The following is a 23,109-nucleotide window of genomic DNA, read 5'->3' as shown; positions in this document are numbered from 1 at the left end:
TGTTCTCAGTTACTAGGTAGGAAATACATATTTTCAATGAAAGCAAACAAAAACTGAGTCAATATGTGGACACTGATAATCTCCAAAATTGCATAAAATTTAGCAATTGGTGTAATTGGCTGAAGGGCATCAAACCAACAGACTGGTCTTCTGGCAGTCAGTGCATACACAGAGCAGGAACACAACTGTTTCCCAGAAGTTTGTTTCAAGGAAGTTTTAACAGAAGTGATTGTTAGCATGCTTAAACCTTCCAAAAATGAATGGCTGCATTTTGATAGTTTCACTTTTAATCTGCAAAAAAAAACTTGATGAGCTGAGCTCTTCTACTACTTCTTGTAATTCTTTTCCCTTAGAGCCTTGCTGCCAGGAGGCTGTCCTGCCTTCTCCTCAGCTTGGAATATACTGGAGCAGATCAGTTTCTCAGATATAAGATTTCCTCCCCTCTCCCCACTTTGGATCCCACCTATGTCTTCACTCTTGAAAACCCAATGCTAACTCCAGATATGAGTTTCAGATTATTTTCCTCAAATAAACCAACAGCATTTTAAGATTAAAATGTTCAACATTAGGAGTGTGAGCAAAAGAGATTTGTAAACAAAAAACTTCAACCATACCATGTTCCTCAACATGCTCAATGCACAGCTTCACGAACTTTGGCACCGTGCTGTTTTCTCTTTGACACAAGCTGGTGAGATTTGAACCAAAAACTTGATCTGGAACCAAGTAAAGAGACTGATTTACAGTGGAACAGGACTCAAGTGACAGAACTAGTTCAGGTTAAAACAAACCTCTAAAAAGGGCAAAGTCTACTGGATACAATTGTCGCAGTATTGGAGAGGAAATAGGAAAGTTTTGAAAAGAGTTCTCAGCAGCTCCCAGCAAGAAAAAGCTCCCAGTAAGAAAGAAAGTCAGCAGCTACACAAACATGAGCCTCCAAGGAAGGAAGTTTTGCTACTGAAATAATTTTAATCCATCAGGTGATACTTCTAATTAAGAGCAATTTGGTCAATACTGCAATAAGAAATTTAATGGATTCAAATGTGTCCTGTTACACTCCATTCCTGTCCGAAGTTCAACATGCATTTATTGCAATCTTTGTTAAAAATTCGAACAGAGATGATGAACTTTAGCCAGAGTGAAAGCTTTTGGCACTGCTTGGGAAAAAAATGTGCAAAATGTCATCTTCCACAGCACCTACTGTTTAACACAGCACTATGTATTCATTTACTTTAATGTAGAGTCTTCTGACATTTTTAAGTTCTGACACAAACTTGTAAATGACAGACCTTTACCTCAGAGCTCGGAATGGATGCAAGTCTGACCATGTCTAGGCAACCTGGCTGCAAGGCTGGAATCTAAATACAGATATTTATGGGCAAAGGTAAATCTGAGTCTTATTTTTAGAACTACACAATCCAGGAGGAGTATTTTCTATCATAAAGTGGAGCAAAAATGAAAATCAGCTTGCATAGAGGTGAGAATCTTGCAACATCTCAGTGAATTTGAGCAACATGTCAATTCCTCTTGCTCAGATACTGTATCACCAAAGTCTTTGACAGATCCATTTCTGTGGCCTTCATCAGAGATGCCCAAATAATAGATGGCCTCTTCTGTTCACATGCATGAGGGTGACATGGGGTGTTGAGACAGAGAAGCAAAGACTGCACTCTTAAAGAGAAGGGGTGTTTGTTGTTTTGTTTACTCTGTTAACATAGGTACATAAGTGGCCATCTTCCCAGAATCTAGTGTGTCTTACTTCAGAGCTTCTGCAAAAGAGAGACTGCTCTTGCATTTGCATCATGCACAGCATCTAGCCCATTTTTCATGTTCAGTCATTTCAGTAGATTAACAACTCCTGCATCTTGACTAGTGCTTTGGGAACCCCAAACAGCACACCAAACCAATTTTACAGTATGAAAATGGGCATTTTATGGCATTATTAGCTGGATACGATGAGGCCAGTGGTCCACACCACCTCAGTGCTGTGGCAGCTACTCACGCAGCGAGCTTTATAAGCAGAATCAGTAGCAAAGGAGCAAAGTAGCAAAAAGCCCACGCAGCAGAAAGCCAGGCTAGCATGCAGCTGTGGCAGGTAAAGCAGTGCAGATTAGGTAGCAGAAGAAAATAGTAGCACATAACAAAGTAATTTGCTACAATTGCCTTTGACTTTCAACATACACAGGAGTACTATTTTCTCATCTTAAAAGTAACTTCTGTACTTTTGATTTTCCATGTAAGAAAACTTTAGCACAGCTCCTTCTCCACTTAGTGCATGCTGTTTTAAGTGGATTTTTTCTCCTAGAACTTTTCACTATTTTATCTGCTCATACTGGATTTGCCAAGCTTTCCATTTACTAAGCTTGTTCTGTAGCAGCCACAAAAGTACACTGGGCTTTTAAGTGAAGACTTCTGTATTCTTCATTCATACAATAAATGTAAAACTATACAGTGCACATCCAACTTTTAAAACTTACACCATGCTTTTAAATAAAAACCAAACTCTTCATTCCTTAACGCCTTTATTAAAAATCCAATCATTAGCACGCACATGTACAAATTAAACTTGGCTTAGTGTTCACTGTTGCCAATGTCAGAAGTTACGTCACTGAGCCATGACATGAATACTAAGCTGTAAAGCAGAGCAAACCGTCAAAGTCTGGGAATAATGCCTCCTTATCCCAAACAAAATTTCCATCATTTACAAGTAAATTATATTTGCAGATACACAAATATATCAAACGCCACATGCAACAGAAGCACACCTGTTAAAGTATGTAGTGAGGCAAATCACAGTAGGATTTGGTCTGGTATTTGCCTACCCATATGCTATTTTGACCCTAGTAGAGCACCACCTACAAGTCCTGCTAAAGCATACAAATAAATAAATAAATGAAGTTTTACAATGAGTACCAAGTCAATAATTTACACAAACACATTAACTTAAACCTGTGCAAATACTGTTCTCTCAAATTTCTACAAGTGTGACAAAAGGAAATCTTTCATAACTTTGACTCAAGAGTATCTGCAACACTCTTTGTGAAACAATTAAAACAATGTGTACATTCAAAAAAGGTTATGGGAAAAAGAGGTTTAAGTTAACACTCCTGTAAACCTCATCCTGGTTTTCCTAAATATTTCATTTCTTATGATATGGCACATGATTGTCTGGTTCCACATGGACTAAAACACCCTTGTGAAACGGGTGAGCCCATGCCCTCAGCCTTGTACCCAAAGGGCTGTTCTTTCCCTTGCTTGCACAAATGAGGGTCAGATATCTGGATTTCCAGCTCAGAAAGGTAGAATGCAGTGCTTCTTAGCTAGAGAGTCCAAGTCCAAATGGGCTCCTGGGCCCTCAGTTTTCACTGCAGTTTGGTCAGCAACGAACTGAAGGAGAGGGCATCCTCCGAGCAGTTTAATGGCTAGTAACAGCACTCAGAAGTACAGCAATCAATCACCAATTCCACTATACATCCAAGACTTTTGTTAAACCAACTATACACACATATTTTACTCTGAAACTAGACCATTTAAACCCCATTTTACATGTGAACTAGTAAGTTCAGCTTTTCAAATTATGTCCTTTGTTAAAAAGGTTCATTTACCCTTAATGTAGCCTTTTTCACGGACAGCTTGTAATGTAGGGCGCCGTGTAAGAAACTTCTTGAGCTTCGTTTTTGTCTTTTTCTGATCTGTAGAATCTATATTGCTGGGTGCTTTCACTGCTGAAAAGAGAAACACATTTAGCATTACTACCCACAGGACCAACACTGCATTTATCAGCCAAGGAACCAACATTAAAAGAAAAAAACAATTACGCTCCAAAACACACAAAAAACCTATTCAAATTTGCAATGTATCCCTAATTTTTTCCTTAACTTTCTGGAACTCCTTGTAAATAGCATCCATTTTCCAAACACCCAAGAGACAACCCTGTCACTAAAAACTAGCAAAACCAACTAAACAGTAGCTTATGTATGGGATTGCTGTGGAAATCTAAAAACCCAGCTATGTTTCAAAACCAGTCCTGCCTCTCATTAGGTTAACTATTTTCAAAGAAATAAATACTTTCTTGAAAATTACATATAGGGCCTAGCAGGAAAATACAGTAAACTGTCTGCCTGATTAATATATTTCTGTGCACAGGAAGTTAATTTCTGCATCTAAAAGACATTTAGCTCCAAAATTCTGAAGGTGTAATTAAAAATGTTTTGTTTCTCTAAACAGCCAGTGCATTAGCAGGAACTTAGCAAAATTGCAGCTCAAGTTAAAAGTGCAAATATTTACAGACGCTGAGCCACAGATAAAAAAAAACCCCAATCAGTAAAATGACAAAAGATTCTTATTTAAAACTATTTATAAAAGTCAGATACTATTTCTGTGCATTTGACAACACCTTGAAAATAATTCATTTCACCACTTATTTTCCCCTGTTTTAAATATGTCATACAGCAGGAACGAAAGACATTTCACACTTCTTTTCTTCTTCTTCCTTTTTTAAAGTATGATTAATAAAACATGATAGAAAAATTACCAAGTGGCATCAATATGTAGAATGAACTATATTAAGCCTGTTTCCAAACTTCACTAGTTTCATTTTTAGCTGTCCTTTTGAATTCTTCCCTTTTTACACATAATACTGAAGATGCAGAAAATGAAAACTGGCATTGCTAGAATCATTTAATGGAAAATTTTCAACTCACAACGAAGTTTCTTAGAGTCTTTATTTTCTTTCTCTTTCTCTTTGTCTTGTTTTTCCACTCCAGGGGAATCTGGTACCTCATCATCTAATGCTTCATCAGACTCTATTACCTGTTGAATTCAAGAAGATACGCAGTGCTCAGTTTGCCAGTTCAGAGAATACAGCATTAACACACACATTTCCTGCAGACAGTTCTACAAGACACAATTTTCCCCCCTATAATGACATTCAGTTGGTTCTTTCCTGAACTCTAGATATTAAACATCTTCAGAGACAACACCATTCTCGCTGGCAGAGTGGGTAACTTTGAGAAAGACTATTTCATAATTAGACTCAATAAAGAAAATGTTGCTGGACATTGAACAAAGTACAACCAGCATTTCATGATAACACTTCATTACATCAATCAATAAACAACAGAAATTATTTTTGGCTGGGCTTATTTTACAAATCCAATAGACAAACATCAACTATTTAATGGTCTGCCACAGAAATACCTGACTGATACAGTAAAAAAAAAAAAAAATTTCTAGAGCATTTACCTAATTTGTTATCTCTATAAATAAAATTTTAATAGAAAATAGATCAATTGGAAAATCTCACTACTGTCAAAACATACACCGAATTCACTCTGAAACAGTAAGTGTACCAGTGCCTAAAATTCTTGCCCTGTGTTCCTGCTATCTCAGCATATTCTCATTAACCATTGTCAAGTACAAATATGGATCATGTTGAAGTGTGGAGGCAGATACCAGAGTCTGCTGATCCTGCCTGCAGCCTCGTACCCATGCTATGTGCATGACTGCAGACATACCAGGAAATGGGAAAAGAAACTTCCTCAGTTTCAGTACAACACATTCCCTTCCCAAACTGTGTTTGTCTTACTTCCCTTCAACTGAAGTGAACTGGACTGCTACGCAGTTGCCAAAATCTGACTGCAGAGTGCCTGCTGCTACAAGGAAGGAAACTTCAAAAATGAGACAGGGTTGTGCACTCCAGAGCCCTGAGTGAGCAACAGCATGACTTCATGGACTAAGCTGCACTTTAACCTGTAGAGCAGTGTTAGCTTTAAAACCTTCATTCCTATTCATTTTCAAAAGCTTTGGATAGCCTTTTTACACACCAAAGATCAATATATTCAACTGCCCAATTAATGTCCCCATTAAGGATCCTCTGCCACTCTTCAAGAGGCCTCAAAGCTTTTTAGGATTGGCACATTTTAAAACTATTCACTGCTTTATAAAAAAATCACCTGCAATATAGTTTATACTATGCAAAAAGTCTAAAGTAGTAACTTGGAAATTTCTGTATTTGAAAGAGAACAGCCACATACTTTGCAGGTAGCTGTTCCTCTTGTACAGGATATTGCCACAACAGCAGCCTGAAGGAGCAAAGAGAACAGAATCTCATCTGCCCTTTCTTTTGAGGAAGATCTTGTCATGCTAGAACTAGTGCCTCGGCCATGGGAAAGAGATTCACAGCTACTATTACCACAAACTTTCCAAAATCTAAAGTTGACTTTAGATCTGATGGCTTTTTGTACCCAACTTTTCAGTGCTTCAAATTATCAAGTAGTCTAATGCCCTTTTTTGACTTATGCCTTGTAATCTTGGGTCTCTTGGCTACCAGCTCCCAGCAGTGTACATCCAGAGTGCTGACAAACTCCTTATTGCACCATTCACTTCCTCAACCTAACATGCAATACCTCGCTCGCATCTCAGCCTATCTCAGCCTTTCCATCTTCGCTCATTTTTCAGAAGGGAAGAAGTGCCCTCAGTTGTGTTACACAGGGCAGACAGGAGAAAGGTGTCACTGAGTGACTGGGTGACACTGCCTTGCCTGGTTATTAAGGGCCATGACATTTCCACATGAGGAGAGAGCAGAAGATTAGAAACCTAAACCATGAGCACTCAGAAAGAAATGGAACCATTCACATTAGCCTGCTGTGTTTTGGTGGAAAACACTCATATGTGAAAAACACTAGGAGAGCTAGGAGAAATGAAGGCCACTGACTGGCACTGAAAGCAACAAAAATGGAGCTTATGGACAGCAGCCAAGCCTGGAACTATGAAGAAGTAAGAATACACATGAAGTAAACTTGATATGAGAGCAATATGTTCTCCAAGATCTCCTCTAACTTCTGAATTAAAAAATGATTAATCTTGCTTGGCAAAATCAAAAGCAAATGCTCAAGCACTTCTCTGATAATTAAATACATGGCATTATGTTGTCAGATAAAAAGAGGTAATACAGTATTTTGGCAGGGCTTTTAATTTGCACTTCAGTGCAGCCATAGTAAGTGAAGAGCAGTATCAAATGCTAATAAATATATGTCATGAAGTCATCCCCTGGCCATCCTCCCCCTTTCATTCCTTCTCTGTCAGAACCTTCCAGGTCACTGAGACAGAACAACTATTCAGCCATAGAAGTAAATTCATTTCTGAAATGGGACATCAGACCACGCCTCCGGCACCTTAATCCAGTGGACCATCTTCCTTTGCCACTATTATATTTCACTCACCACCACCTGGAACTGCCATATCCTCAAACTCCTGCCTGCTCTCAAGAAAATCAGTAAATGAAGATGCACATGAAGCATTAGAAGTTGTTGTATCAATTAGTTTACTAAATAATATTACCATGAAAATAGAACCTTTGTGATTTAAATACATACCTGATTATTGATGGTGTAGTTAAGAACTTTATACCATTCATTAATAAAGCTGTCATTATCTGATTGAATTAACAGCTCAGTTCCTTGGCGGGTTTTTAGCTTTGAAGAAATAAAACCAGATATCATCAGAACTGATAAACACACTACAGTTCAAAAGTAAAATTACCTAAATCAAATTAAACTTCTCGCTGCCAAAACTGTTAGCTGATACAAAGCCACTCAAGAACATTTACCAGTGAAAATAGCCATTAACAGTCTGCCTAAAATTGAAAAGCATATCCCATACAGACATATTAAAAATGGACATTTCTTGCAAGTACTAAGATAACATCTACATTTAAGCAGGTAGAAGTGGATAAAACCTAGTTTTATGAGTTCTTGATTTTAAGTTTAGAGAAAATTTCTTACATCAGTAATTGAAGTGAAATAATTTACCTCAATAACATTCTTTTTGCTGGATTTGTCCTTCGAGGCCCAGTCAATCAATGCCCCTTTGAGATCCACTGTAAATTCTGGCTTAGACTGATTGACACCAAACTTCTGGAAAAAAATAGGAACAATGATGATAAAATTAAACCCAAAGAAACTCCTTACAGTCTTGCAATCTTTTAAATGTAACAGGTATTATTTACAGTCTATACAACTTAAACCAGATAGAGTACTTCACCACAAATCAACAGGCATGACACCAGGAAAACAAAAAACCTTCCACAGAACTATCTTTAAGCATGTCTATTACAATCTGCTCAGCTTAAAGCCCTCAGACTTCCATACATTTATATGCCAATCAGATTCCAGCAGAGCTTTTTTCCTATCACAAATGGTAGAAGTCCATACAATATTTGATTGTAGCTTGATTTCAGTCAAGATAGTCCCAAGCTTTAAACAAAACCAGCTAATAAGTCACTGAACAAAAAAAAGACCAATTCTGCCACTTAGCCAGGGTTTGTACGTACAACCAAAAATCAAACCAGAAACAGTAGGTTTCCTAGACAGTAATCACATCCCTCCACACTGAAAGAGCAACCTCAGTTTGTACATTTATCTATACATTTTTATCTATTTATAAGTTTTATAAACATTCACCCCCCAACACTTTTATACTTTTCTGTAGTACTTCTACTGCAATACTGGAGCATGTCCTACCAAGTAAACAGAACTCACTGTCTGTCCACTAAACAAACAGCAAATAAACAAAACACGAGTGAAAAAAAAACACCTAATCATTTAACCCACAAGTAACCCTTCAAACAATTTGGAAGAAAACATCACAGAGTTATTTTCACCTCCTACTTTCACATTTATACTAGATATCAAAATTTTTTAAAATAAAGTACTTTTACTATCATTTCAACATACACCACATAGCTCTGAAATGTAATTCCTCAAGGAAACCAATTCAGTGGCCCACACAAACAAAAAGCTCCAACTGTGAGTGACATGAGTAAAATATGGAACAGGGAAAGCTCTAAGTCACTCAGTTATAGCACAGAAATTTCATGCTGTAGTTCCAGGGAAAGCTTGCAGCATCTACTCCCTCAGAAAGGCTCTTCTCTTATTTCTCTATGAAGTCTTTGATCTGCGAATGCCGTTTCTGTGACAGCTCTGGGGGATCTAAGCCCCAGGACAAGCTCTTTGCTGCAAACACAAGTTTCCAGCCTGTACAAGAACAGCCATATCCAAGGGGAGAAAAAATGGTACAGAAAAGAGGACTAATCTGCTGCTTCTGATTAAACTCCCAGCATGGATGTTAATTAATGCTAATTGTGTTTCAGAAAAGCTGTTTACCACTGGAAAATTGCAATGCCTAGAGTCCTAAGGGCAATGAAGTGTTGAATGGAAAGTAGCATCTTAACTTCTTTATTTTATCCATGAAGTATCAGAATAGGGCTGCATTTCTAATTTACCCTATGCCAATTAGTACTTGGGAAAAAAATCCCCACCACCTTCTGCTTTCTAACTTAATTCTCAGATACCTCATCCAAGAACATTTCTTATTAATTATAGTAGAGCTTTTGAGGGAGGCCCAGCTCAGCAGCAAAGTCCACAGGAACAATCTCTGGGCCAATTTTGGCTCTTGCAGCAGCTGCCTGTTCAAGAGAAAGTCACATAACTGCTGCACACACATCCAAAGTGTCCCAGACACGCACTTCCTGGCAGTCTAGATCAATCTTGCTGCGTATTGGAAAAAAAATTAAATCAATTTATAGAGCTTGGCACTGGAGAGAACAGGAAACTAGTGCCAAAGTCCTCTACAGGACTGGGGGCAGAGGTGTGATTAGTTAAAACCATGGCCCAGATGATGCTGAGAATCACAGGAGAGGACTTGCTCCAGGTGATAATAACACACAAGAAAAAAATGTGAACTGTCAGTGCTGTTCTGACCAAAAGAAAAACCCTCCAATACACCAGCTTGCTGAATCCATACCTGACAAATTACAGCACTACCTCCTACACCTTTACCCATGTTTTTGACTTGACTCCCTTCAGCATTTCAGAGAAGAACAGAAAAAAGCAAAGATTAAAGCTAAATAAGGCAAAATAAAAGTCTTTCACCACTCATTCACTCAAATGGTGGCCATGCTGCTGTGTGAGATCCAAGGATGGGGAAACCCAGGCAAAGAATTCAGCTACACTGCAAAGCTCTTCTTACATACCAAAACATTACATACTCATCATAATCTTTTAAGTTTACCATGCAGGCTCTCCTTTGAGCTTTCCTGTCAAGGTTCTTTTCTGCTCCTGGGTCTATGAAAATGAGATGCCAGCAGTCATTTCCCTCCTTAAAGCTTTCAGGAGCAAGTGCTGCACAGGGCTGGTGAGATGCCCAGCACACACAGGTTAGCTGAATGCAACAGAACCCTTCTGAAGCCAGCAGGTTCTGCTGACAGAGGTAAAAAGAAAGCCTTTCCTTTTGCATCTGCTGCCACACAGACATTAAGTCTGCTTCCTCAAAACAAGGTGTGCTACCTAGCCAGCACCAGTCAGGAGAAATCCAGCTCTTACTGAGCAGACCCTTTACTCTTCCTGGATTTCTCTTTTGAGCTGTCTGCGAATTTTGGAAAGGGCAGCAATGTAAGACAGAAAGAGGGAGTGGTCTATACACGTTGCTGCCAGCTGTCCTAGATATTAAGCTGTCCTACAGTCACTTCTGACAGCTTTTTTTAGACAAAAAAACATAGTCATGGGATGTGCTTATGCTGGTTGTATGGGAAAGGTAACGTTTTGGAAAGAATAGGGTGTTTGCTTTGCTTTAGATAGAGTAGATGCTGTGCAGCTTAAGGACAGCCTTGAAGATGTGTACTGACGTCAATAAATAGAAGGCCTTTTCAATCTTTTCAGGATTTTCTCCAAGTCCTGGAAGCCTGCACAGGAACAAATCACACAGTCTGTACTATAACACATTCTAGCATTCTTTGGAAACAGAACTGGAAGTTATTTATGGGAAGACTTTGGATGTATAAATGACATCTGGCATTCTTGTAATTCTGTTTTAATTAGAGTTGGATAGGGTGTTTTAATTCCAAGTCCTCCTCATCCATGGACAGACTGCGGAAAGAAAGCTGGGGAAACAGGTGCACCTTTTCAGCTGGCAGGGGAGCTTCAAAACTTACAGCTTAAACAAAAAAAAAAAGTGAAAAAAAGGAAGAAAAATATATTCTTTATTGTCACAGCAAAAAGATGGATTTTTTTAAACCAGACTGATAGGAGCATTTGCAGGCCAAGAAGTTTTCATTATGAGCATCGGAGCTCCTGTATAATCAGCAGTGTAATACTGATGAACTGTAGTAATGTACACATTACATCCTTGGCTAAAATCACAGTGGTATAACACAAAAAAGAGTTTGCTCAGATGTATCTTGAAGAGCATCTATTTCCTTGATATTTGGGAAGTTTACAGGCTTGGTTTGCCACGCCTGTACTTGTCAGTGAGGACATGTGCTTATTACAGAAAGCTGACAGATGAATCCTTCTAAGCAGTTACCATTTGCTGTGCTTTATGCTTTATTTTCTGTCACTAGAATTTGACAATAGCTAATACAGCTCATTCACACCAAAAACTGAGTGAAAAAACCTTTAAAAAAAATCCAATTTCCTTACAAAAAGTAGCCTTTCACAAGGTTACCAAACTGTTCACAAATGATCTGTTCCAGGCTTCCACATACAGAGCAAATAATTTGACAAACAAGAAAAAGACAGCTGCATCATTTTTAACACAAGGTAATTTATGCATTTTTGATAGGCAGCTCTTCTGTGCTTGGCATTTTCAAAACATAACTACAGATGCTTAAATTACACACAAAGAGTCCTACAAATTTACATCAGCTTTCTGTATGTGGAATATAGCTAGAACATCCTTGTGCTCTTTTCCTTTCACCTCTTCATGCATAACATTTACATTTTTGGGTATTCCAATTACAGCTAGAATTATCAAACAAGACGTACACCATTGTACCACCAAAGGTATCATAGGCATCATACAAAGATTCTAAATTAGTTGTGTTAGAAAGAATCAGACAAAATATCTGTTAAAAAACTCAGCATATCATGCTGCTTATTAGTCAAGGCACTAGTGGTTCAAATAGTAGGCAAATTTGGGATTATAATTCTGGCACCAATGAAAAAGATACACTTTCTGCTTTATTCCAGTGGAACAATTACAGGATTATTGCAATAAACTTGTGTTAATTTGCACCTTGGATGACTTTCAAAAACAACAAACAAGATATATGAGGTGTTATATGAAGTGTCAAAACTAAATCTTGGAAAAATTCAAGTTTACTTTCAGGATTAGTGGCAAATAGCCTTACAGTGACAAGAGGCATGCAACAAGAACACATACAGTGATAGCTGAAACTTGGGCAGAGTTTACATAGGTGACAGCAGGTCGACGACTGAGAGCATTTTTCCAAGAAGAAAGCAGCGAGAGCAAGAGCTCAGGAATTGAGCCCCCTTGGCAAAATGACTTGATGAGAAAAAGAAGAAAAGTGATGAAGTCACAAAACAATGCACAAAAAAAGAAGATATGGTTATATCAATCACTAGACAAATGCTAAATATTCTTCTCATAAGATGAAGAAGAAATGTAATTCTTATATGTCAATCTGTTAGACTTGACTTCACCTTATTAAAATATGGACACAGAACAAAGTTTGAGAGGTGAAGTGAAATTTTGAATACCTAAAAAAATAAAAAATTCCTGCAGAGACCAAGAAGGGTGTGTGCTGAATACTTAATATTTTACACCTGCATAATCACAGCTGACTTTCTAGATATGTAATTAAGTCCTTGAAAGAGATTCTTGCTTAATATTGCCAGCTTCATTTTATTCTGTTTATACTGTTGTTATTTATTTTGCTGACCCTCCTCTAGTGCTTGACAGTACACACAACTGAGTGTCTCACAGAAATATTGTGACTATGGGACTTCTGCTCCACTTAAATTATCAAAAGAATTTACATATTTTTATTTTTAAATTTATTTATTAGATTTCTAATTATTTTTAATTATTCTATCTGGATGGCATAACACAACTTACACTAGTGCCCATAAATAATGCAACTCTGCTTACTGCTTATCTTTTATGGATAAATAATTTGGGCACACATCATTTGTAACATTATCATATATTCATGAACAGTTTAGCATTGTGTGTTTTAATGGTATCAACACAGCTGAAAAAGACAGTTCTTTTGATTTACAGCCACACTTGAATTAAGAGTATTAGTAGCTGTAATTGAGATTTTGGAACTTGACTTGTTGCCCAGGCAAAAGTTTTACTTTCCAAACATGCATATTAATATTTGTAAAACTAAAATACTTCTTGGATCCTTGGCTGTAGAAGTCAACCATAGAAGTCACGAAAATCCACTTCCTGCCATACAGTGTAATTTACCTTCTCTAATGCCTTTTGTCTTTATTGTTTTTCCTTCCTTTCTTTTCCCTCTGCTTGACCACCTTGCCCAACTTTACCCTTTTCATTCTCTTTACTCCAAACTTTATTTATCCATCCTCACCTATTTTTTTCCAATCAACTCTTTTACAGAAGGGGGGAAAATTATATTTACAGGTCTGAAAAAACTCAATACTATAAAAGAGAATTGTCAATTTCAACTCACTACCCATAATGAAGCACAGCAGGAGAAAGTGAGCAATGGAGAAAGATCAGTAAAGCACAGCAAGATAGCACAGATCTGTAAGAGGCAATTTTGCTGGAATTTGCATGATAATACACGGAAATAATGAACACTGACTCTGGCCTGTCTTTAGTTATTACAGGAGATCCACACAGTTTAATGTCAGACCTCCAAAAGAGGCTAAGTAAGCCACAGATAAAGAGCTATTTTGATACCTATTAATGTAGGAATGCAGCCAGATAAATACAGCAAATTTACTTATAGTGCTATTACACTAGAAGTGATAAAAAAATTGAATAATCATCATCTTCAGTGTGATGTTTCTCTTTTGGTCTTCATCAGACAACAAAATAAGTACAAGTACTTGTCATGAACTATGAAGATCCAGAACAAAATATGGAATCCACCAAGGCAAAGACTAAATCATAAGACAACAACACTGCATTGCTCAAATAGGCAAATGCAAGAAGCCAAGTGTCAGATTATTTTCTTTATTACATGTATCACATTCAAAATTACCTGGAGTTTATGAAAAAATATCCAAGAATGGTAAAACAAACAAACTGTTTAGACAAATACACTAGTAAGGAACATAAAATATTTGGCCTGGAGAAAAAACCTCAAGCCTATGGGGCATCTGAATGTTATTCGTTTCTTGCTTGCCAAGCATACATACATACAACTGGTTTTCTTATGCTACACCATAATTGTTATATTAAACTATTTTCTTGCCAACTTATACACAGTTACTTTTTTCTAAATTAGGTATATATATATATAGGTTTTTGGGCCCTGCAAATAAGAGGGTTTTAGTTTATTGTGCTTTACATGACTAACACTTCCGTGAGGGTAGGGGTTGTTCCTGGGCTTACCCAGCCAGTTCCACTTCCTTGGGTTTTAGTGAACAGCAGTGATGACCCTTGTAACACTGCCCATGATGACATCCAATTCTTTCTGTAAATAATTGTAAACAAACATAAAATAAATTGACTCTGAAAACAGATATTTAAACCGTTGATCATTGTTGCTCAGCTGACCTGTATGTTAATATACTTAAGCACATATACAGTCATTAGTGGCATCAGTAAGTCTTAATTGCTATCATATTTGTAGAAGGGAACATATGTTAACAATCCCAGCCTGACCATCAAAGTCTAAATCAAACAAAGCTAATTAGTAGTAGAAGCAGTTCACCAAGAGAAACACCATGCAATTATAATTTCAAAGGGGCTAATCTGGAACACTCAGCCCACTGTGTACTTAACAGATCATGCCAAAGTACTGCATAATTCTGAAATTCATTGACCTGAGATGCAAGTGTGCCATGTTTATGTAATAAGCTCATTTACATTGGCAATAAAGTATTTTCTACACATCTTAAAAATTAAGAGAAAGGATGAATTGTTTCAGTTGTCTGACTATTTGATTTTATGCCAGCAGACCTGTCCTCCTGAGGTTATAAAGAAAATAAAATCTTGACAAGCCCTGAATTCCCATTGCCCAACATGAATTATTACTTAACAGCTCTCAAAGTGACAGGACAGCCACGTTGCATCTTTCTGTTCAGCAGTGCAACAATCCAGATCAATGATTCCAACAGATGCAACGTAAACGATGACAGCACATTGTACCAGCAGCAGCTTACACAAGCCACTGTCCATCCAGTTCTACCAAACTCTTAAAAGCAGCTCTGAGGAACCAAACTGGAGGTCAGATGTGCTGCCCAGCTGCACTGGACTAGGTCAGGATGGCTCTACAGTAACAGCTGGGTGTTGGCTATTTAATCCTCAGGACAAGCATGCTTCATGTATCACAAGTCTGGGAGACACTGAACTAGATATAACACACCATTAGATCTAAAAGATTAAATTAACTGAAAAACAAATTTTAAAAAGGGAATAAATGAGAAAAGGAAAAAAAACCCAAGAAGCAAACCTAAATTAGCTCTGAGGATGTGCCACACCTCTGCAGTATTTGCCATTGATTCTTTGCAAAACACCAGAAATGCAGTTAGACAGCACCACCTGATTACACATTATGATTTACAGTGCAAATTGCTGCCTGGGATGCAGAGAAAAGTTAGAAATGAGGTCACTCGTCACCTACAGGAGACTGACGTTGGGCAATACACTGCTCCAAAGCCTTCACAAGCACAATGAAGGAAGAATTAGGAAGCACATGGATGTACACTCACTCCTTGGAAGTTAAAGGACAGCAAGTGAAAGTCTGAAAGCTCCTCTTACACCGATTTTATCCAAGGAACAAGACATGCTATAACCTATACAGATTTGTTCTTCAATCAATCAATTAATCCCATTTCAAAAAGCTGTCTCTCATCAATACACCTTCATGAACTCGCTGCCCTTTGTGAATCCCTGACACATGAGCCTCTGGCTCTCTGCAGCCCATTAGCTCACTGGGACAAACACATGGGCTAAGGTTAAGCTGTGTCATATAGGAAAACCTCTAAGGCAAATTCAGACAAAAAGCAAGAAACTGCAAACCCCTGTCTAATAAAAAAGACCTTTTATAAACCCTAAGCACATGCACTTTTCAAGTCCAAGACTTACCGAACTTTCTTCCCATTTTCTGTAATTTTTGTCACATTTAATAACCCATACTTTTCTTGACCCTGTAAGACAAGAGTAAGACATAAGAAATATAAAAGAAAATCTGCTTCTATTAATATCACATCACAGAATTCAATCCCCCAAATAATCCATTTCTGGCAAAGAGCCATCTTTGCTCATGTTATAACTTCAAGAAACTGTCTTTAAGCATATTTAAATATTCAGAGATCAGCAAAATCAAAATTCCTCTGGGAAAGTACTTATGACCATTCAGAGGGTAAAAAGCTTTCCTTCATCAAGACCAAGGTTCTTTGGACAAGCCAAACTAAATAATTTGTGACAGTAGACAGTGAAAATTATGAACGTAAATTTATGATGATTTGTGTAATAGCACAGTAGTCCTTTAGTAAAAAAGGAGGTGACTGACAAAAAAAACCAGCCTAAATTCCCATACAAATTCTTCCAAGCAATTTTAACATAATTTCATATTTTAAATAAAACATGGTTGAAGTGCATAAAAATATTAACATATTCATGTTAAAAACAGAGGAGTGAAGCATTTCTTTGATGTCCTCTTTTTTTTCCTATCCCCACGGAAAATAGCAGAATTTTAAACTACTTAGTTATGTCTTGCTGATGAAAACCATCTATATTAGTATGCCTACAAAAAATTTTGCAGACCAGTCAGTGATTGGTGGGAACACTGCTGAACAAGAAGGCTGTTTGCAAGTTTCAAATACTTGGAGTGGATATTTCTACTTTCTGTATAAAAATAATAAACTAAAGGAATGTTTGACAAAGCATTCTAGGATAAGAAGATTCACTTAAACCATCATCTTAAGATGAGGTATCAAATTCTACCATTTTCTCCTGTCACCCCAGCCTTGTCCTACCAGTCAGTGGTGCTAAAAGAACACTAAACTATTTCTTTTCAATTCCTTTTCAGTAATAGCTTCTAACAGTTCCTAATTTATGAAATAAGCTATTAGTTGAAACAATCAACTAGGGAATGAATCCAAATTAGTTTTATCATTTAAAAAATGACCTCAATTCTAGATCCAGAAAATAGAATATAAATCCTCTTCAGAATTTTCCTCTAAATCTCAAATTTAGATGGACCATACCTGCACAATAGAATTTTGAAGAAATTTTTTTTTATCAAGGACAAAGGTGTTTATCTGGTGGATCAGACATTACTTCAGTCCAATGGTAACTGTCTGGTATCTTCACTGGGCTGGAATGCTTTCCCAAGTCAGTGACAGATGCATTATTTTCCAAAACTGGTGTTTTCAATAGAAGAAATGAGTCCCTTCCCTCATCCATTCTCCAAAAAGCCAAACAAATGAATTATCCCATTCTTTAGACTGTTTTATTTGTGATGCACGCAGACCATGGACCAGCCATTCTAACTGCACCCCTCTAACCAACCTTTGGCTTTAACAATGAGAACAAGACTGTCACCAACTTTCACAGTGACTGAGCAACCTGTGCTCACTTCCCAAAACAAATCATTGTTTTAATCAATTACTCACAGTGGAACCAGAGGGGATGCTCCAGAGAATTATTCAGAGAAAGTATCATACTGCCCTACTTAGCAGCAACACTAGGGGGTACTAACGGGAAAATTAATGGAATCAGGAAAAAGAAAAGGGAAGCAGTTTAAGGATCAAAATTGCCAAAAATTTACCAGCATTCTTTGGAATATTTAAATTCCAGGGGACAGCTAAAGAAAATACAGATGTTTTTTCTATTATCTAAATCAGGAGTGATCTCTTCTGCAAAATACAATTTCAAAAATTTGAGATCTATTTAAAGAAATTAGATCACATGCAGCAGTAATTGCTTTAGTGTAAGGCTATCAGCTATGCTTGCTTAATAAAAAATGCTTATTTTATTGTGAAAAACTGTTTGAAGTGTTGTAAGAATGGATTATCACGACTAAGCCAGAGAATTATTTCCCTGCACACAGAGTAAGAAAGGAACAGGACAAGTTGTGCCTTTAATGCCCTGATGTACCTACCAAGGGGCTGGTAAAATTGACCAAGTTACTTATTTCACTGCTACTGAAGTCCAGTTCCAAAATTTAAAAAAAAAAAAAAATTTAAAATACATTATTAATCCATTTCCCACTGTTAAAAAAGAAATGATCACATTTAAAATACAAACTGAAATTTAAAAAGTCATTTAGCAGGCTTAGGTTTTTCTCCCAGTAGTTGTTCTACTAAATCAAAAGGACAGCTTATTTATTCCAGGTCCCCCTATGTCTCTCTAAGAAGACTGAAACACAAGCCAGAATTAGAAATATCAAATGCTACAAACTATTACTGACTACTAACAGTGAGGGATTCTGTGAAGGGGGGCAATTTGTTCCTGTTTTTACCTTTCAAGATGCTACGTGAGAAAATGTAACTGTTGGAGGAAGCAAACTGAGTTCTACGTAATTTGGCACAATTTAGCCACACTGAATTTTTAACTTAATCTAGTAAATTCCATTTAAGCCAAAGACATTCAGAATTTTTTCCTGAAAGCAGAGTTGGATGTAATACACTCCTTTTAAAATGCAAAGCCTTCAAACAGTTTTATCCTATTATTTTTCCCAACAAGAAGGCTTACGCTCAATTCTCTAATCATGAATAGACCAGTTTCTACAACATCTACTTATCTATTTAAACACTTTTGCATACTGACTGTGGCTTGATGCTTTGGTGAAGAAGGAGATGACTCATTTTCAGGAAAACTGGCCTTAGAAGCAGTTGATGATTCCTATAAAATTCAAACAGTCAATGTCAATGTCAACAGATAATATTATTATCTTTCATACAATTTTTTTTTTAACATAAAGATGCTTTCTCTCTTTCTTTCTACACACTCATACATTAGAAAAGTACTTCTTTTAAGCATTCATAATATTCTCAGACAGCTATATTCTAAACTTGCTTACTAAACAGTGTTCTTACAAGATTCACAGACAACACTCAAACTGGGTTAATTAGTACACAAGCATTTGAAAAAAAAAAATGTTAATACATGCTGCATCAGCTTCAAGCAAAGCCTTCATCCTTATTAAGGGGCAGATTTTTTGTATGACATTGCTATCAAATTATGAAGTATATTTAAAATAATAGCTTATTGCAAGGTACCATACAATAAATACTAAGATTTTAAACAATACAGTATGTTTCTTTGTGGTTAGTAAATACAAGATTAGCATTAAAAAAAAGTAATATATGTAGAAAAATATATACCAACTCTATTAATTTTTGAGAGGCATGATCATTAATTTCCTTACAATGAAACACTGAAAATGTCTAGAGATTTGGGGTTTTGTTTTGAACTGTTAACTACAGACCAAAATAAAATACTAAATCTTTGAAAACTAGAAAAATTGCCCATCTGGACAAAAAAAAAAGGCATGTGCATTTCCTCTGCAGTAATGATTGCTTTGCACAAACACATTGCCTGAAAATCTGGTAAAGAATTCCAAATGGAAGAAAAACATCACTTGTTCTCTGTTACTGTTAACACATTTCTCTCCCTCTCTCTTTTTAAATCCCTTGATAGCTCTCCTAAACCCAGTTTGCTTTTGCAGCATTACATAGCACTCTGCACACTTGTGCTTTAAAATCACTTGCAAATCTACCTAGAGAAGTGGCCCACTAGTTCTTTTAGTAGCATAATAACAGAGAACTTCAGCACTCCTAAGTAGAACAGCCTAAATGTTCCATATTTTCAGATGTATGCAAAGAAAAAAAAATGTTCAAATTAAGAAAATCAACTGTCCTTCCCAGGAAGTTATTTTTTCCTATGCATATAGATTTTTTTAGCTGATGGCTATATCCAGATATTTGCCACAGAAAATAAACTGTTAACCAGTATGTTTGGTATCATCAAGTTGTCATGAACCATGGCAACCCCTACGTTCACCCTGACACATTTCAAGTACTCTTTTGACTGGCAGTTTTTCATGCAATTGAGTTGGATTGTTTTTCCAGGAAAAAAACAAATAAAGAAAATAAAAAGAAAACTTCCCTAGGAGACAGCTAAAAAGAAAGCTTGGGGTTCATATGCCCATCCAGACAAATACCAGTTGTCTTCCTTTCTGCTTCATTCTGAATTTCAGATAGCTTTCATACAGTAAAAGCAACACTGGAACAAGAAATCCAGTATTTGTGGTAATGAACCATTCCTTTTCCACATAGTAATATAAAGCAGAATATATTAACAGTGTGCCTGCTAGTGGTAATAAAACAGCTGCATTAATGCACTAAAAATTATTTGTCTTTCCACAAAACATTAGTTTACTGCACCACTACACATTTTTAATTTTCTCAAGGCATTAATGTTGTGCTTCATATAAACTATTTTCTCCTTGCCAATAAAAAACACATGCTCTCTACATGCTTGGAAACTGTTAAAGGAACTTTAGGCTGCTGACTTAAGACTTCACAAATGCAGTTCAAATAGAGTTTCTTTTGGTTATTACCCATAGCATTTGTGCACTTCCATGTTTGCTTCACTAGGTTTAAGTTCTTGATATGTGAACACTGAGCCCTGAAGAAATGTAAACAGCTCCACTTATTCAATGTTCTACAAAGCTTCTTCATTCAGTGCAGCACTGCATAAAGTTCTTTCCAAAACAGCAGTAAATCTTATGCCAAACAAACAAAAAAAAAATTAAGTCTTCCTTTAAAAGCGAAGCCAGAACTTCAAGCTATCTCCAACAAAATCGTTCATACCTGTGAAGCATAAACTGCACATGAGGCTAGAAGTGTCCACTCAGCTTTGATTTATCAGGGCTCCATCTATACTTTGTCTCGTGGTGCCACAACACACCGAGTACAGAAGGATGCGTGAGGCAGAGGAAGAGGAGGAGCGAGGGGAAAGGAGCAGCAGGGGGATCTCAGAATCGCTGGAGCTGAATTAATGCCGAGAGGTGCAAAGTCTCCAGCCAAGCACGGCCCAATGCCTCCTCAACACCACACATGATATATCCTAAACTGACAACTCAAAAGCTCAAGATCAAATCCAATAAATCCTGTTCTGAAGAGCTAAGTCAACTCATGAACAGCAAGTCCATTAAAATGGAAACAACAGGTCAAGCAAGTAACGTTCTGGGCAGCAGATCCATTGTCATTCCAACTACTGTGTTTGGTCCGTTCAAGTTTGGTTTTGACATCTGTGATTACACATGGCCACTCACAGGCTTTTCCTTATACTTTCAAATCTGCATTCCTTTAACTTTTTTCTTGGAATTTTAGGAAAAGGGAGCTTACAATGCCATTTCCTGGTATTTCATTCTGAGAAGTTTGTGCTAAGACTTCAGCACTACCAAGTATTTCATTTTCTATGAATCTTGGGACAGACTGCAGAGAAGCTACAGAAACCAGCATGTCATCACCTTAGAGCATCCGTTTCAGTTCCTCCCTGCTCAGCTCACATCAGCTCTCCTCACCCACAGCCAGAATGGCCCAGCACAAAGCAGAAATGGCAGGAAAAAGGTCAAAGCATAGGGAGAGCAAGGGAGAGGCCCTGTCTCCTTGCTGGCATAAGCAGCATCTGTTACCGTACAGCCCAAAGAGACTAACATGAACATGTCCTAAGAGTGGGCAGAAAACAGCTTTTGTTGTTACTGACTCACAGCATTTTTCACATTAAACACCAGCTCAGCTCTGGAGAGGATCAAAGCCAAGTGTTTCAGCACTTTCAGTACCGTCCTCTGCCCTTCAATAACAATATTACAACCCTGTTGTAACCACATACAGCTTTTCCCCTGAACTAACACTAGTTTAAATATTTCAAGGACAAGAAAAGAGCTACTATTCACAAAGTAACAGTAGTGAAGTTCTTGAACAGCCCTTGGTTTTGCTGCATGCTATACACAATGATACAAGAGAGAGTAAAAAAAAGTTTCAGAAATTCAGGCATAGTCATTTCTGGGACATTAAATATGTCACACGTCAGAAACAAGTGGCATTTCAGCATGCTGATAACTTGCTCCTACCTTGTCGTTGGTGTCCAGCACAATTGTGCTGTGCCTCCATTTTGTTAGAACTATTGGTTCCTGTAGCCTCCTGTCCAGACTCCTACTCTTTATTATATCTCTCTGCTGCTGTGGTGAAGCATTATACTAAAGAAAAGAAAAATAAAATTTTAAGTAGAATCTAATTCATGCAAACAAGACTTGGATATACCACTCATATGCCTAAACAGTGCAAACTTTCAGACTCCTGATGTCACCACCCAAGGGTGTGAAAACAACCTTGGTTTTATTTTGCATTTAGTCTTCAGAATTGTCCTTTCTCCTGTAGTCCTCTGTGAAGCAGTAGCTCAGACTGGCGTGTTGGGATAATACTCTCAATTGGCAGAGAGATGTTTGTTTTCTTCTGCAACAGATACTGCTGATTTTGCAACCCAACAGGGTATTGAGAACCACCAAGGAATTACAGTTAATACAAGATTCAAACATTCACTCTTCATATTGCACTGAAAGTACTACAGCACCTGTCTAGCTCTTGCATAAGAAAAAGGAAACCCTATTAACCTACAGTAAGGTATTTATTTGCCTTTAACCCAAAGATTTGGGATGTCTAGGAGAGGAGACACAAGGGTGAGAACTTGCTTTTTCAGAATAAACACATCAAATTGCTAATAAAATAATTTTTTGGTGTGGAATGTACACACCACAAGCACGGGAGATAAATATTTAGCAGGAAATAATTTTAAGACTTAGCAGAGCTGTAACAACCAAGGAGAGACCATATTTATCATAACATAGGTTTTCTAGTAACTCAAGAGCATGCAAACTTGCTGAGAAAATGTGAGGGTCATGAGAAGGACATGGCATTTAACTAGATCTCAGAATTGCAGCATACTTTACATTAATAGTGCTGCCATTTTACAGCATCACAATCAATAAGTTATAAAAAATTCTAAAAATATTTCAAACCAAGTTTAATACTGAAAATACAAACAAGAAAAGACAACATCAATGTATGGGGGTTTTAAGTAATTTTTAAAAATCTCATTCTT

The 23,109-nt window shown here is 37.1% G+C and overlaps 1 protein-coding gene across 13 annotated transcripts in view; it reads right to left on the bottom strand.

Annotated features, from left to right (window-relative positions):
- Nucleotides 1–23,109, bottom strand: part of ARHGAP12 (Rho GTPase activating protein 12) — a 75,849-nt gene that overhangs the window by 5,784 nt on the left and 46,956 nt on the right. For 6 of the 13 annotated variants that reach the window (XM_069006527.1, XM_069006529.1, XM_069006517.1 and 3 more), the window contains 10 exons: nt 22,082–22,207; nt 18,769–18,843; nt 16,081–16,142; nt 14,383–14,464; nt 12,217–12,339; nt 7,809–7,913; nt 7,374–7,472; nt 4,701–4,809; nt 3,603–3,722; nt 615–713 (listed from right to left, as the gene is read on the bottom strand). In XM_069006527.1, the coding sequence (XP_068862628.1) occupies nt 615–713; nt 3,603–3,722; nt 4,701–4,809; nt 7,374–7,472; nt 7,809–7,913; nt 12,217–12,339; nt 14,383–14,464; nt 16,081–16,142; nt 18,769–18,843; nt 22,082–22,207 (1,000 nt within the window). The remainder of the gene's footprint in view (nt 1–614; nt 714–3,602; nt 3,723–4,700; nt 4,810–7,373; nt 7,473–7,808; nt 7,914–12,216; nt 12,340–14,382; nt 14,465–16,080; nt 16,143–18,768; nt 18,844–22,081; nt 22,208–23,109) is intronic. The other 7 variants (XM_069006528.1, XM_069006530.1, XM_069006521.1 and 4 more) reach the window with 4 other exon arrangements.

The sequence above is a fragment of the Aphelocoma coerulescens genome, chromosome 2 (genome assembly GCF_041296385.1).
Source record: "Aphelocoma coerulescens isolate FSJ_1873_10779 chromosome 2, UR_Acoe_1.0, whole genome shotgun sequence".
In the NCBI taxonomy this organism is placed as follows: Eukaryota; Metazoa; Chordata; class Aves; order Passeriformes; family Corvidae; genus Aphelocoma; species Aphelocoma coerulescens.
The sequence above is the reverse complement of the archived record's forward strand: the minus strand, read 5'-3'. Positions and strand labels throughout refer to the sequence as shown.